At 46.9% G+C, this 17,196-nt stretch overlaps 1 protein-coding gene across 1 annotated transcript; it reads right to left on the reverse strand.

The window, feature by feature from the left end:
- Nucleotides 1-16,661, reverse strand: TEKT1 (tektin 1). Its single transcript, XM_024734275.1, has 8 exons — nucleotides 16,265-16,661; nucleotides 14,530-14,736; nucleotides 11,111-11,276; nucleotides 8,862-8,990; nucleotides 8,180-8,323; nucleotides 5,820-6,042; nucleotides 678-874; nucleotides 1-240 (listed from the first exon to the last, which is right to left on the reverse strand). Exons 2-8 carry the CDS (start codon nucleotides 14,717-14,719, stop codon nucleotides 33-35), a joined length of 1,257 nt encoding a protein of 418 aa, XP_024590043.1. The 5' UTR covers nucleotides 14,720-14,736; nucleotides 16,265-16,661; the 3' UTR covers nucleotides 1-32.
- Nucleotides 16,662-17,196: the final 535 nt, after the last annotated feature.

The following is a 17,196-nucleotide window of genomic DNA, read 5'->3' on the forward strand; positions in this document are numbered from 1 at the left end:
TTAATGAGAATGGCTTAATGAGGATCCGACTTTCAGCAGACAGTGTCCGGATGGAGGCCCCCAGCCCACTTCCCGTGGTCATCCCCGCCCCTTGGAGGGATGGACTTCCTCATACGCATACACAGCACTTCATCGATGTAGATGGTATTCTCCTTGACTTGGATCTCCTCCTGCAGGGCGAGCTGCCTGCCATTCAGGCCTTGCAGCTCTACTTGAGCTTGGGCTAATGTTTCCTTTAATCTAGGAGAAGAGGAAGAACACTAGGGAATAACTTATGGCTCTCCATCACTATTTCAGGGGGGAAAATGTATTCATATATTCAGCGCAGGATCCAAATTGATGTGTCTTCCTCCTTTCTCCTCCTTAAGACAGAGATTTCAAATTGGCGGCCCTGGGCCATGTTCACAAGGCAGATAAACCCACGAACTGCCAACATTTAAAACTGTAGATTTTACCTAAACATCTGGAGTTGGACTTCAGAAAAATGTAAACATTGGGATGCATTCCCTGCATGGCAGCAACTGGTGGGAGTTAGGAGAGACTGCCCTCTAGAAAAGAACCCCTCAAATGCGAAAGATGCAAAGGTCTTTAGGCCCGCCCGGCATCACCCACGATGACATCGCCTAACCCTGCTCACAGGCCAGGTTTAAATGGAGCCCCAGGAGCCCTGTGCCTACCTTGCGACGTTGTGGGTGATCTCATCGACTTCCTTGATCAGCCTGTACTGTGCACCGTCGTGACACAGCTCCACATTAGGCCGACGTGTCCTGGTCTCCAGACGTGTATGAGCCACCTTGGCAGGTCCTTCTTGGTCAAGGATGGCTTTTTCAAGAACTGTGATATTTTTCTCCTGGGAGGCAATCTCTTCCATGACCTTACAAAAAGGATTAGAGGAGGTGAGGCCAGGGTGCGTTCCTCAAAACTCCACAGCAGACGCTCTTAGGAGGTTAGGAAGAGGGGACCTCCGATACCTACCCGAGCAGGACCCCAGAAAGAGTCTGGTCCCTCTTCACTACAGCAGTGATTGCTCATGGGCAAGGTAACTCGCCCAACCTTAGAACCTCACAGATGGAACGGACACAGGTGGCCACTGTTGCCTCTTCTCCTTCCCAAATATGTGGATTCCCTCAGCAAAGGCTGAAGGCTGCCCGTTTACCTCGGTATAAAGTACCTTTGTATCATGAACGGAATGCTGCCTATTTCCTTACCAATCCACCCACTAGTACTGTAACTGAAGGTGGGGTCCGGCTGCTCGCCGCTCAAAAACCATTAAAGAGGCCGGGTTGGTGGAAAGGAAAGTTTGCTTTATTTTGAATGCCGGCAACCAGGGGGGCGGATGGGGAGGGCAGACGCCTGTCCAAAGGCCAACTCCCCAGCACAACCGGACAATCAGTGGGCAAGGGCTTTTATAGACGGAGGGAGGGTGCTACATGCAGAAACAGCACAGTCAGCTCTGACAGTCACCTTGGTATTGGTCATCGGTGGTCTGACCAGCATCATCTTGATTGTTCAGTTCCAGGGTCGGTTTGTTCCCATTTCCTTGAGACCAATTCTTAGAACTGCGGCAGCTTATGTCACGGCTGCAGTCTGGTCATCATGTCATTAACTTCTTCCATCTGCTGGGGGTTTCGGTACCTACAAGACAGCTCACAGGCTACGGCTCAGAATATTATCTACAGCCCTTGAGGAGGAACTAAAGGTCTTTGACTTTGCTTAATGACTAAACTATTATTATTTGGTCTCCTTTGACTGTTTTCCTTTGTTTCTGTATTTTCTCACTTCTCTGATTAAACTTATTCTTTGGCTGAAGTTTTTCCACAGACGGATGGCAGGCTGAGGACACAGGGGGAGGGGAGCAAGGACCATAGGGTCCTGCTCTGTTTCAGTACCAGTTCTGCCCCCTAGAAGCCTGAAGAAAGGGTGAGCAGTTTAATCCGAGTTTTGTTGGTTTCTTTGATGGTGGCTTTGTGCAAAGAAAAGATTCCTTTGAAGCTACTCGGGTTTTTAGATTAATATTTCACTAGTTTAAAATTTTATTTCTTCCTTGTTTTTCTTTTTAAACTTCTCATCATGGCAATTTCCAAACATACATGAAGGTAGGTAGTATAAGGAACCTCATGGACCCATCGTCAATTTAAGCAATGATCAATACATGGCCAATCTCGTTTCATCTATAACGCCCTCTATGCACCCCTGCCATCAGCGTATTTATTTTAAAGGAACTCCCAGATATTATATCATTTCAGTCTAAAATACTTGAGTATGTGTTTCTAAGTTATAAGGACTCTTTTTTTTTCTTTTAACATAACGACAATACTTTTTATCACACACAAGACGAAAGAAGGATTCTTTATTATTATCTAAAATCTAGTGTTCAAATTTCCCTCAGTGTCCTTTTTTTTTTCCGGTAAGAGTTGGTATGTTTAAATTAGAATTCGAATGAGGTCCACACATTACATCTGGTTTTCTTAATGTTTCTTTTTTTCTTTATATATTTATTTATTTATTTGTTTTTATTTTTGGCTGTATTGGGTCTTCACTGCTGTGTGCGGGCTTTCTCTAGTTGTGGCGAGCGGGGGCTACTCTTCGTTGCAGTGCGTGGACTTCTAATTGTTGTGACTTCCCTTGTTGCAGAGCACAGGCTCTAGGCGCGTGGGCTTCAGTAGTTGTGGCACGCGGGCTCAGTAGTTGTGGCTCGCGGGGTCAGGAGTTGTGGCGCATGGGCTTAGTTGCTCCGTGGCATGTGGGATCTTCCCGGGCCAGGGCTCGAACCCGTGTCCCCTGCATTGGCAGGCGGATTCTTAACCACTGTGCCACCAGGGAAGCCCGTCCCTATCCTTTAATTTGGAGGCTGTCGCCTCCGTTTGCCGAGCCTCTTCATGAGCACGGAGGCTTCTGACCAGGTGATACCCAGCTGGAGCCTTTCCTCATAGAGCCTAGGTTGGTATCTCCAGGTGGGGGCAGGGAGTCTCACCTGATTTGTTTCAGTCCATCATTTGAGCCTGTCCAGACCATTTTGGACGCTCATTTTATTTTACTTTTAAAAAACATTTATTTATTTTTGGCTGTGGCACGTGGGATCTTCGTTGCGGCATGCGGGCTCATAGTTGCGGGATCTTAGTTGCGGCATGCGTGTGGGATGTAGTTCCCCGAGCAGGGATCGAACCCGGGCCTCCTCATCGGGAGTGCGGAGTCGCACCCACTGGACCACCGGGGAAGTCCCTGGATGCTCGTTTTAGATGTTGCTGCCAAGGCCTCAGCCACACAGCTCCCAGCTCCTGCAGGATCTCCTCCGGCAGGACGGGGCTTCTCACAGGCCTCATGCCAAGCCCAGCTTCTTGCCTCTTCTCTTACGGTGGGGACCCTCCTCCCCGCTGCCTTCCTAGCTCAGATCCATCTTTCAAGGCCTGGACTAAGTTCTTACTCCACCAGGAAGCCTCTTGACTAGTCTTTGGCTACGTTTACCATTATTACTATCGTTGCTGTTGTTCCTATTATTAGCTGCTGCAGCGGCCAATTCTTATTGATTATCTATTATATTGATTATATGTATAAACTATGTAAATGTACGTATGTATGTGTGTGTGTGTATAAAATCGGTATGTGCCAGGCATTGCTCTAAATATTTGATTTGGGTTGTCTAATCTTACCCTAACCAACTCTGGGAGGTGAGTACGGTTGCTGTCCCTATTTTATCAATGAGGAAACCAAGGAACAGGGAGCTTTTTTCTGGTTTTGGCCGCGCCACGTGGCATGTGCATGCAGGATCTTAGTTCCCCGACCAGGGATGGAACCTGTGCCCCCTGCAGTGGAAGTGCGGAGTCTTAACCACTGGACCGCCAGGGAAGTCCCAGGAACAGGCGGCTTAAGTGTATTATAACTGTTTTAAATTTTCTATACATTATGATGTTCTGACATCATAAAAAACCTTTCTGGCTGGGAGAAACTGCCCCTCCCTGGGCTCTTCGATACTTAAGAGACGGCGAAGGACCAGCCTGAGCAGGCCTTGCATCTGCAAGCCCAGAGCCCTCCCTCCTCTCTCTGCCCTTTCAGCCCAGGAGGCCATCGTGCTCTGCCTCAGTCATCCCAGGCACCTGGGGTGCCAGGCACCTGGGGACCATTCCAGAGCCCAGAGCCCACTGAGGTTATTCACACTAGCTGATCCTGAAGTGCTACCCTTGCCCTGCCTTGGGGGTCCTGAGGAAACCCCAAAAAAGGCCGTGGCCTCCACCTTCCCCTTGCTCCTGTCATTTGCCGCCTGGCCACCCTAGTGTGTTCTCCACGTGGCCCTGCGTGGGGAGCCCTGCCTCCTGTCTCTAGGACCTGTGAATATGATATAAACTTTGTTTTTTCCTGAGCCCCCTGTCTCCTTATGGCTACACTTGACTGACCATCTCATAAAAGAACACAAAACATTAAGTAGCCTCCCCAAGATCACACAGCAAGTGTTGAAGCCCCATTTCGAACCCAGGCTGTCTGGCTCCAGGCTCTACACGCTCACCCACAAGGCTCTTCTACCTGTCGTTTTGCGGACTATTGCAGTATAATTTTTGATGACGTTCTGGTTTGCCCTGCTCATCACAGAGATAAATCTTTTCTTACAATTAGACTCTGGGCTCATGGAAGGCAAGGGAGGAATCCAGCAGAAGGACAAGGTTGTGGTAGTTGAGTAGGCCTGGGGCTAGAGCAGTGATGCACCTGCTACCTGGGGTCCCTTCCGCTCTCCATGGCTGCTTCACCATCAGTGAAAAGCAAGGAGTGGGCCAGCAGTGGCCACATCGGGTAGCTGTAGCTGTCCCAGTGTTACAGGTGAGGCGGAAGGCTCAGAGAGCTTGAGGCGTCTGCTTAAGTCGCTCAGCTGGTCTGTCGCAGGACTGGAATGTGGGCCCACAGATCCTCAGTCCACATTCAGCCCTTGTTCCACTGGACTCTACCCAGTGTCCCTGAGCTTAGCCTGTGGACGGTCCCATATGCTCAGGATCCAGCGGTCCTTGCTGGTGAGGGACATGGGCTACAGCCGGCTTACTGGGCTCCAATTGTTAAGCATTCAGGAATTCTGCCAGACCCGTGTTAAATGGGTAACTTGAAACTGACCATGGTGGAAGAATTTACACCACAGAAATCTGCAAATTCTATACATCAGGGGCTTTTTTCTCCTCTGGGAGCCGGTTACCAGCAAACGGCTGGATAACCAGACAACAAGCCAGAATCCCAAAGTTGCATCTGGGTTTGGAGAAATCAGTTGCACTCAACTCACGGAACTTCAGAGTCATAAAGGACGTGTAAGGGGCTTCCCTGGTGGTCCGGGGGTAAGAATCTGCACTCCCAAGGCAGGGGGCCCGGGTTCGATCCCTGGTCGGGGAACTAGATCCCGCATGCATGCTGCAACCAAGAATCCGCGTGCTGCAACTAAGTCCGCATGCTGCGACTGAAAGATCCTGCACACCGCAACAAAGATCCCGTCTGACGCAACTAAGACCTGGCGCAGCCAAAATAAATAAATAAAAATAAATCTTTTTTTTTTTTTTTTTAAAAAGAACGTATAAGAGCATACGGTGCATCTCTATGCTCCACAGAAGGACGAACTAAGGCCCAGAGAGGGGAGACAGCCTGTTCTTTGCAGCAATGAGTACGAGAGGCCCAGAGCGGGGCCAAGGCCCGCTCCAGTCCCCCAAAGCCCAAAGCCTGCTGCTAAGATGGAGAGAGCTGAGTGACCTCTACTCCTTAGTACACAGGATCACAAGCCCTGAAGGCCATTCTAGGTTTACAGGGTAAAACCTTCTGAAGGTCCTCTTCCATGGTCCCCCCAGGGAGCTCACCTTGGCCAGATGAGCAGCCAGCTTGTCCCTGGCGTCCTTGGTCTCCTTCAGCCCATTCTCGAATGCGGTGTCCACCACGTCACATTGCCTGCTTACGTCGTTGGCCGTCTGGGACAAGGTTCGGTCCACGAGGGCCTTCAGCGTCAGAGAGCTGTTCCTCTGCTTGTCGGCCTTCTCCACGTTGGTGTTGGAGAAGTCCAACCAGTCTTCCGGACTCACAGAGCTGAAACAGGACCCATGCATTCATTCATAGCATGTTTGGGCTGGGTGTGTGGGTATGGCGGTAGGACAAGCTACTGGAAACCCACAGGAAGTTAAGCCTCCCTCCACCATCAGAAGCACCTAGAACGTTTCCCCATCTCTAGGCAGAGCGAACGGTGGTCTGTCAGTGGCAATAACTGTCACTTTGGGGAAACCTACTTACTCTGTGCCAGGCTCTGGGCTGGCACTTTACAGACATCCTCTCATTTAATCCTCACGATGGCCTAGTGAGCTAACTTTCATACCCCCATTTGACAGATGAGGAAAACTGAGGCTCAGAAAGATGGAGTACCTTCGTCAAGGTCACATAGGTAGAGACAAGTATCAAAGTAAATTATAATAGTAACAGATTATAACACACTGAATAAAATAGGAGAACATGAGTCCGTACTGGAATGCTATAGAGAAATGAATAAATTGCTAGTTTGACAAGGAACTGCTTTATATAACACTTGAGGAATCTCAAGATAATGTTGCCTGGAAGGAAAGGGACACACGAGATACATAGTACATGATGCTATTTAATAAATGCAGAAGGAGGCACAAGAAACCTATCAGAAATCAGGAATGTGGCTCTCTTTGGGGAGCAGAGAGGAGGTATTCATTAAGAGGGGACAGGGTGGAGGTTTTGGTATTGGTGGTAATATTTTATTTCTTGGCCTGGTTGGTGGTTACATGGAGACTGTTTGCTGTGTGACTAGAGGCAGCCTCTGAGATGGTCCCCAGTGACCCCCTGTGTCTCCTGGTGTTCACACCTTTGTATAGTCCCCTCCCCTTGAGATGTGTGATGAACTCATTGACTCATCTCTCCTGAATAGACACAATGAGAGGTTATTTCTAGGATTAGGTTGAAAGAAAATTGTGGCTTCTGTCTCGGCTGCCCTCTCTCTCTTGCTTCCTTTTGGATCACTCGCTGTGGGAGAAGCCAGCTGCCACGTCCTGGGACAGCTCCGTGGAGCAGCTCGGGTGGCAAGGCCTGTCATAACCACACGAGCCAGGTCAGAAGTAGGTCCCCCTCACGGTTGTGCCTTTGGATGAGACTGCAGCCCCAGCAGACCCCCTTGACTACAACCTCATAAGATGTGAGCCAGAGGCGCCCAGCTGAGCCACGCCTGTGCTCCTGACCCACAGAAGCTGGGAGGTAACACACGTTTATTGTTTTTAAGCTGTTAAGTTTTGGGGTAACTTGTTATACAGCAAAAGAGAACTAAAACCATGATAATTCATTAAACTGTTTACTATTATATGTGCATTTTTCTTTTCTTTCTTTTTTTTTGGCTGCACCGCATGGCTTGTGGGATCTTAGTTCCCCGACCAGGGATTGAACCCGGGCCCCGGCAGTGAAAGTGCCAAGTCCTAACCACTGGACCGCCAGGGAACTCTTGTGCAGTTTTCTATATGTATGTTTTACTTCAAAAAGAACGTTTTAAAAATTAGAATGAGTTAGGTCTGTGATGTAATGTTACTTGAAAAATGTAAGTTAGATGTTACAGAAAAGGTACATGGTATAATCCCATTTTTGTAAAGAAACGAAATTTATTTGTGTAGGTGAGTGTATACATATGTTTGTAAGAACATACAGATAACACTGGTTATCTCAGGGGGTATAATGATAGAAAGGAGTACATATGGGGAAATTATTAACTTGCCCTTTCTACATTTTTAAATTCTTTTACTTGTTAAAAATGCAAATAGGTAAATGAATAAATTTGAAAGGTTTAAAGATTTTATATCAGGGACTTCCCTGGCGGTCCAGTGGTTAAGACTCTGCGCTTCCACTGCAGGGGGCGTGGGTTCAAACTCTGGTCAGGGAACTAAGATCCCGCATGCTGCACGGTATGGCCACCCCCCCACCCCAAAGTTTTCTTTATATCAGACTTTCTTAAAGTGGGGGCAACCCGGAGGACCGAGGCACCTGTGGGTCCTGTGTCTGGGTACTCACTGCTCAGCGCCTGCCTTTGCCCCAAGCCTGCCTCTTCCCAGCTCTCAGCCTGCATTCAGGATGATGTGCTAGGTCCTGCCTGCCTCTCTGAGAAGCACTACGATGACACACAGCAGGGAGGAGGACAGCAGGGCCAGGCCAGCAGGGACCCACTCACTTTGCTTCAACCCTCATGACGTTCTCAGAATATTTGATGTTTGGCGAGTTGTTGTTGAGTGAGAAGCAGATATCATCAATGGTCAGGGCTGTAAACTTGTCCCTCAAGTCCTTTTCAAGACTGTACTTGGCAGAGCGGTTCAGCCTGAAGGGAGAAGGTAAACTGGGTTTCTCCCTCTGGAATGCCTAGGTGGCACCTATACCAGGTTCTTGGGACACCATGGAAAATGAAGCCAGTCTAGTGCAATATGGCGACACTTCCTCCCACCTTCCCATCCGCTCCACACACACACACACACACACACACACACACACACACCATTAGACACTTGGTGACAAATTAACATATCCAAGCCAGGACTTCAAGATCTTCCCTCCAAATGTGACATTTTCTGATGTCACCACTGTGGCATCTTTGTGAGAGGTCAGCTCCAGTGTCCTCCAGTTTACAATCAGGGGTGAAATCTGGCCGCACCCCAACCCTCCACCAGAGGGTGACTGTCACGCATGAGAGGTTGTCTTGGTCTCATTCTGAGTGTTCCCGGGCCACCTTGGGGCATGGAAAGTGCTTGTAGGGTATTAAATCCCATTCTTTCTGGGCCATGGAGCATGGCCTTGGTGGGCACCACCTTTTCTAGATAACGCCCAGTGGAGATGTGAGGGCAGGTCCCGCATGGCCATACCTGATCTGCTCGGACGTCTCCTCCAGGGTGCGGGTCAGCAGGGCCATCACCCCCCGGATGATCTCCGCCTCCTTGATCAGCTCCTGCTCTACCTCATCGTGGACCAAGTCAATGCCAACTCGCTTCTCCCTGACCGAGAGAGAGGTGGATGGTCATCCCACGCGCGGAGAAAGGCAACTCAAAGGCTGCTGACTTTTAAAATGTCTGGACAACTAGACCAAATCCATCCGGATGATGTGATGGGGGATGTACATTAGTTGGTATCTATGCGACTTCAAAATATCCAAAACATAATGAGGAAAAATTAATCGGTGACTGGTTACTTGCTCTGAAATATCCCAGCTGGACTTTGGGCCTCAATTTGGCCATCGGTTCTGAAGCCTTTTACTTTTTACCTGTTTATTGGAAACACTGTCTTCTGACTTAGAATTTTAAAGACATATGTTTCCTTCCTTGATCCTCTGACAAGGATTGAATCCAAAAAGATGCTCTATAGTAACAATAGTCATAGTCATAATGATGCCAGAATTAATAGTACCCCCGCCACTGAGCACTTACTATGAGACAAGCATTTGTGCTGAGCTTCTCATGCGGATATTCCTTCTCACGTAACCTCTCAAGTACAGGTGAGGAAACTGAGCTTCAGAGAGATGACGTAACTCACCCCCTGTCACAGAACTAACTGGGCATCACTCATGTTTTTAACCACTTACTCCCGAAATTGATCAGTCACTGTCTGGTAGTTTATTCTTTTCCACCTGCATGATAGTACTAGGGAGGAAGTCTCCACTCACCAGCTGTGTGACCCTCAGGCACACCGTATAACTTATCTGTGCCTTGGTTTCCTCATCTGTGAAATGGGCATAACTATTAGTACTTCCTAGGGCTGTGGCAAGGGACAAAGGAGATAAGAAAGCAGATGGCACTGTACCTTCCACAGAGGAGCATGTACTCAATCCATGTATGTCCTCTACATCCTAGTTACCCTTAGGTGTAGACTTGAGCCAACTGGATGTTGGCCTCTTTGATCACCTGCTACTTCCCTGTGCCTCACAAACTCTCTAAATCTGGCTGGGAGGTTGCTGCCTGGTTGCTGCAGAGGGGGTCCTGGCTAAGCTCACTGAGGTAACAGGGTTTTCTGGGAAGGAGGAAGAGTATGGACAGAGTCACAGTGCATTTGGGAAGCTGCAAGCAGCTCAGCACCCCTCAGTACATCCCACTGTTGGGGATGAGATATGGCCCTGGAGGGATCACTGGGGCCCCAACCATGATGGACCTTGTTTTTGAAGCTAAGAAGTTTGAATTTTATTTTGAAAGTACTAGGGCAAAGCATTGTAATGAAAGGATGTTAAGCATGGAGTGACCTGGAAAGATCTGCATTTGGGAGGCTTCGTTCAATAGCTAGTGTGGAGGATGCACTCGATTGGAGGGGGCTGTGCTGGCAGAAGGGTGCCCCACCTAGGGCTGTGACAGGCATCAGGTCTGCAAATCAGCATCACCCCAGAGCAGAAAGGATCGTCCTACTCATAGGACTTACAGGAGGGAAATTATAGTAAAAAGGTATGTTTGCACAGCGCTCTCTGGATTACAAAGTGCTTCCATGTGGCTCTGTGTATAGGAGCAGACTTGCCCTCTAGTAACTGTACCTGCTCTGCCTGCCCAAAATAAAGACCACCATTTCCCAGTTTCTATTGGTGTGGCCATGTGACTAAGCTCTGGTCAACGGGATACAAGTAGAAATGGTGAGTGCCAAACCCTTATTATTACTACTTGTTGGCATGCAGATGTAATGGCTGGAGCTCCAGCTGCCATCGTGAGTCACGAGGTAACCTTGGGAGTAAAAGCCACGCACATGGAGCAACAAGATAGTGGAGCAACACGACGGAAAAGGCCTGGAAGCCTGACACTGTGGCACACCATGCCAACCCTGAACTATCTCCAGACTCCTTAAATGTGAGAGAGAAAGAAATTATCTAAGTTCAATGTTATTTTGCCCTTTTCTGATTACCCACTGCCAAACCTAGTCCTAACTTATATTTAAGTTAGTCAAGAGCAGACTTTAGACATGAGCCAAGTCCAGTGCTCCTCCCCCTGCCCATCACCCTGGGCATGCGAGATAATTTCAGGCTCTAAAAGAACACTTGCTCATTTGTCTCATTCTAACCCATCACCCAGCACAGTCAGCTTTTACCTCTTCGCAGTTCATTGCTTACAACAGATGATTCATTAGAGGAACCTTCCCCTCCTACCTGTATTCCAGACACTTCTCAGTGATGTGCAAGGGCTCTTTAAAGCTCTCCAGGGCTTTCTCCAATCTGGTCTGATAGATGAGTAGATTTTCGGTCTCGTGCACCAGCTGCTCAAGTTTATCATCTAACTCCTTCTTCCAGAACCTGACTTCCTCAAGCCTCTGCTCTGAAGCACACAGAGAAGTCACACCAGGATTAATCTATTTCCAATGTAGCCAACTCTTAGATTAGAAACTTGAAGGCTATTGTAAACCTACCCGAGATACTTTCTTTTCTTCTTAGAGCTGTGCTACTTGGGGCATCTTTACATCTCTGAGTTAGGAAGGAAGGAAGGAAGGAAGGAAGGGAGGAAGGAAGGGAGGAAGGAAGGGAGGAAGGAAGGGAGGGAGGGAAATAAGAATATATTTCTTCTTACGTTCAACATCAAATTAATCCAAAGACCATTCTACACCCATTGACTCTAATTCTTCAAAGCCCACTGTTTTTAATAACTTTTAATTTTGTCAAAGCCACAAATATATATTGTTTGAAAAGTCAAACAGTTTTACAAGTATTACAATTCTCTGACCCATCCCTACCCACTCCCACTTTCTGGAAGCAACCTCTTTTTAAACACTTTTAGTATTTCTTCTGGCATTTGCTTACATGGCTATTTATTCACTATCAGTTTTAAGATTACCTATTGATTTCCTATGATGAAAGATAAGAGTTTGCTCTTATACGACTTATACAACACACTTCTGATCTTTCAATCTTCCCAATATAGCTGCGTCACCGTGTTATTAAATAATAATTTAATGTTTGTTTATATTATTGTAGGTATGTAAATATTATTTACACCCAAACCATGATATCATGATACTATGATAAATTTACTTTCTTATACAACTTTAAAAAATTTTTTTATTGGAGTATAGCTGATTTACAATGTTTTGTTAGTTTCAGGTGTCCAGCAAAGTGAATCAGTTATACATATATCCACTCCTTTTTTAGATTCTTTTCCCATATAGGCCATTACAGAGTACTGAATAGAGTTCCCTGTGCTATACAGTAGGTTCTTATTAGTTATCTATTTTATATAAAGTAGTGTGTATATGTCAGTTCCAATCTCCCAATTTATCCCTCCCCCCGCTTATCCTCTGGTAACCATAAGTTTGTTTTCTACATCTGTGACTCTACTTCTGTTTTGTAACTAAGTTCATTTGTTAGATTCCACATATAAGTGATATCATATGATAATTTGTCTTTCTGTGTCTGACTTACTTCACTCAATATGACAATCTCTAGGCACCCATGTTGCTGCAAATGGCATTATTTCATTCTTTTTATGACTGAGTAATATTCAATTGTATATATATACCACATCTTCTTTATCCATTCATCTGTCAATGGACATTTAGGTTGCTTCCATGTCCTGGCTATTGTAAATAGTGCTGCAATGAACATTGGGATGCATATATCCTTTCAGATTATGGTTTTCTCCAGATATGTCCCCAAGAGTGGGATTGCTGGATCATATGGTAGTTCTATTTTTAGTTTTTTGAGGAACTTCCATATTGTTCTCCATAGTGGCTGTACCAATTTACATTCCTGCCAACAGTGTAGGAGGGTTTGGAACGCCTATAGGTATTGAGCCTCCCAGATGGATCCTCTAATTTTGTCTTTTCTCTCTTGTTTTCTATCTAGCTCTTTGTCTTTTTTTTTACTTTCTGGAGATACTTCAACTCTATCTTTCAACCCTTCTTTTGACTTAAAAGAATATTCTGCTCTCATATTTTTAATTTCCAAGAACACTTTCTTGTTCTCTGAATGTTCTCTTTTTTAAGAGTCTTCTTGTTCCATAGATGCAATGTCTTTTCTAGATTCCCTGAGGATCTTATAGTGTTATTTTTTCTTTTGCTCTGTGTACTTTCTTTAGTTTTGTTTGTTTCAGTGTTTGCCATTTTAGAACCTTCCCTCACATGTTTGGTGATCTTCATCTGGTCATATTTGAGAATAAAATGCTAAAATACTAACTGGGAGCTCTGTCTGCAGGGACACGGCTTGTCAACCAGAATGCTTTATTGTCTAGTGTGATCAGGCCTACCTATAGGCTGGTATCAGGAGTAAGCATCAACCCATCAGGAGAAGCCTAACATTTAACCCTGCAGGCCTGAATGAAGTTTTGGTTTATTGGAGGTTGAAAACTAGCAGCCCTTAGACCAGGTTTTGTTTAGATGTGTTTGTTCATCCTGCCCAGTGTTATAAATATATCAAATCAATGGCTAGCATTTAAAAAGTGGGTAAAATTCCAGCTTTCCAGATTTTCTAAAAAAAAAAAAAATAATAATCAGGGAACTCGGCAACACTGGGCCCATATTCTTTCTTGGGAAAAAATGGGTTGAAATTGATGGAGCACATGTTCTCCAGGAACCCTCAGTCCCCACCACTCCCTATTGTCTTAGGGGTCTTATTCAAACCCTTATGTTACCTGCCCAACTCTGATAGACTGTTGAGTTTGTGACCTCTGGTTTATCACTTTTTGGCATTTGGGACTTTTGTTTGTTTCATCTTATTTTTATTCTTGTTTTGCTTATTTAATGGCACCACCTTTTACATTGTGTTCGTAGGAATGGGATTGTCAAGAGAGCATTACTCTTTCTTTAAGATTCAGCTCAGGGCTTCCCTAGTGGCGCAGTGGTTGAGAATCTGCCTGCCAATGCAGGGGACATGGGTTCGAGCCCTGGTCTGGGAAGATCCCACATGCCGCGGAGCAACTAGGCCCGTGAGCCACAACTACTGAGCCTGCGCGTCTGGAGCCTGTGCTCCGCAACAAGAGAGGCTGCGACAGTGAGAGGCCCGTGCGCCGTGATGAAGAGTGGCCCCCGCTCGCCGCAACTAGAGAAAGCCCTCGCACAGAAACAAAGACCCAACACAGCCAAAAATAAGAAATAAATTAAAAAAAAAAAAAAAAGACTCAGCTCAAGTGTTCCTCTCTAGGAGGTCTTCCCTAATTCTCCAGGGCAGACTCTGCCCTCACTTCTGTATCCTTTCCCCCAGCTCCTATCTAGTTACATTTTGATTATTCACTTTTCTATCTTTCTCCTCCTCAATCCAGGAGCCCCTCAAAAATGGAGGCTCTGATCATCCTCTGTGATATTCCCAGGGCTTAGTCCATAGATGCTCTTAGACGCCCAACAGATATGTATCGAATCAGTCAAAGAATGGCTGATGAATGGCTGAAAATCAGACTGGGTTACCATGTCTCTACCTTAGGGCAGTGAACTTAAAGACCGAGCCCAGAGAATACACATGTTTCTCCCTAATATTTCAAGATAATACGTTGCCATTCCTGAACATGAAATGCAAATGACAGTATCGCCATACCTCAACAGTATCATCCAAACATGTTCCCAAATACACCAAATATGTTATCTTACCTAGTTTCTTGTTCACATCGCTTTGAGATTTTCTTGTGGTCTTTTCAATTTCATTCACAAGCCTCTGGCTTTCTGCCACCAGGCGTTCAGACCGGGACCTTTGGGCCTCTGCTCTGTGGTATTGGTTCTTGTTAGCAATGTGCCACTCTGAGGGCAAGAACTTGGGTGGATGTTGTAGTAGTTTGGCCATTTGAGGTTTCTAAAGTCCTGATCAAAAGCAGAATTTTTTTTTTTTTAGATTCATTGAAAGCAAGCTGTCCTTTTTTTAATGTCAGTTTTTATTAAAGTGTGACATTCATACCAAAAGGTTCATAAATCATAATCTGTACACAAAATGAAAACCTCTGTACAGCCAGCACCCAGATCAAGAAATAAGCATTACCAGCACCTCACGTCTCTTCCTGATCACTATTCTTCACCCCCTCCCCCCAACAGTAACCACTATTCCAACTTTTAACACTATAAATTAGTTTTGGTATTTGTGAACTTAATATAAATGGAATCACTATGTACTCTTTCATATCTGACTTCTTTTTGTTCAGCCTTATGCTTGTAAGACTTATCAGTATTGTTCATATCCTTGTAGTTTGTTCATTCTCATTCCTGTGTAGTATACCATTGTGTGATTATACCAAAATTTGTCTCTCTTTTCTACTGTTTATGGATATTTGGGTTTCCAGTTTGGTGCTATTATGAGAATGCTGTGAATATTCTCATTTAGAGACAATGTGTTTTTTGGTGAACATATGCTCGCATTTTTATAATGCATTAGAATTGCTGGGTCATAAGGCAGTGTTCAGTTTTAGTAGGTATTGCCAAACAGATGAACCCAGACATGTTTTCTTAAAAAAAAAAAGAAGAACAACTATGACATCTGTAAACTGACAACTGGGTATTGAGCCTATTCAGCAGATGAAAGAAACAAAACCTTCCCAGGACAAAGAAAAGGAGAGAACAAGAAGAGGAACACATGAGGAGGCAGCAGGCAGAGACCAGCAGCAGCAGAAAGACCAACATTTCCCCACCTCATCTGCACACAGCTCTGACTGTGAGAACTGCCGTCCTCAGACAGGGCTAAAAACTGCCCCCACCAACATCTCACCCAAAATATATATCTGACCGCCTGCTCTTAAAGGCTTCTGGATCTCTGAAGTCCTTCAAACATACAAGGAGCGACCTGGAGTCAGATCTTGACCAGGCTGAGCCCCAGGCCACCCGGCTCCCTCTGACAACATGGGGTCTCCTAGTCCAGTCCCTCCTATGGCTTCGGCCAAGTGTGAGTGTGGGGCTCAAAACTTAACCCAAGATTTCTGGATAAGTCTGAGTAGCTCTCAGAGAAATCTAAATTAGGGCTGAGGTCGAAATTAAACCTAAATTCGGGCTGATACCACTGGGCACAAGGCATTGGGTAGGTCTGTGCGCTGCAGTTAAGGGTTGGTGGTGTGGGGCCGGGGCTTACCCTCAGCGCCACAAAAAACTACTACACAACTCCGGGATGGGAGCCTCCTCACCCCAACCGGAGCTCCAGGTTCTTGCAGAACTGGGCTGTAAACAGCGCGGTCTCCATGGCAACCGGAGACGCGTCACCAGGGCAAAAGGGGCGGGGTCTTCCGCGAAGCGGCTGTTTTCCCCAGAAGGCTCTGCGCAGGCGCGAGTTGTGTTTTCCCCCAGCGCCGGGGACAAGGGGATGTGGCCTGGGAGCGCTCAGGCCAGATGCCCGGCCATCTCAACCTACCACGAAGACGCGGGACACCAAGCTGGGAGTCAGGAGACGTGCGACTGGCCTTGGTCCTGCTGCGGGCTGGGCCACCTCGGGCCGCACTGCTCTCACTGGGTCTCGGACTCCCCAGGTGTACAGCGATGTTGGGCTGGACGATGGCTTCAGGTCCTCGCAGCCGCAGGCCGTCCCGGGACCACTAAGACACAAGCCCGGCGCTGCATGGAGTTAGCCACGAGAGATTCCTGGGGTTGCCCCGGCCGCGAGGAATTAATAGGAGGAGATAGGAGGAGGGCCCGGGTCTCCCATCCTGGGCCCGCCCCTCAGCTTCCGGCCGGGGGCGGTGGCCGAACCCAGGCTAGGAGTCAGGAGTAATTGCTCCATCTAGAAAATGAGTGGATTGGAGCTCTCAAACTAAGAGGACAGTGCTCGGAATATGTTCTTTATGGTTGTAGTGCTGGTAAAAAAAAAAAAAAAAAAAAAGCACTTCCGCACAGCCTGGAACACAGAAAATGGGTATTCAAATCTCCCGCCCTATGCCAAACTTGCAGCTCCACCTTTCACACCCCACAATCGAAGGCAACCTCCAAGAACAACCAATCAGAGGAGGCTTTGCCTCGTGGAGCCCGCCCCCCTAACATCTCTTGATTCTTTTGTTAGCGTCCTGAAGGCCCACGAGGCGTCATGAATATTAAACAGGCCGCCTGTCCAGTGGCGTCTGGGGGAGCTTGTGTTGCATATTCATATTCCCCAGCCCTCAGAGAAGGGGCTATTTAAGGAGCGAAGTGGCCTCGCCCGCCACCCGCACACCAGCGGGAGGGTCGCCAGTCTTGGCTACCAATGGGTATTCAGGGCGTGGAGCCTGGGTTTCCCACTAAGGGAAGGCGAGCCGGCGGGAATAGGCCGGAGTCCCAGCCCCAGCAATGCATTCCAAGGACACCTGAAGAAGA

This window comes from Neophocaena asiaeorientalis, unplaced genomic scaffold (assembly GCF_003031525.2).
Source record: "Neophocaena asiaeorientalis asiaeorientalis breed wild unplaced genomic scaffold, Neophocaena_asiaeorientalis_V1.1 scaffold129, whole genome shotgun sequence".
Lineage (NCBI taxonomy): Eukaryota > Metazoa > Chordata > Mammalia > Artiodactyla > Phocoenidae > Neophocaena > Neophocaena asiaeorientalis.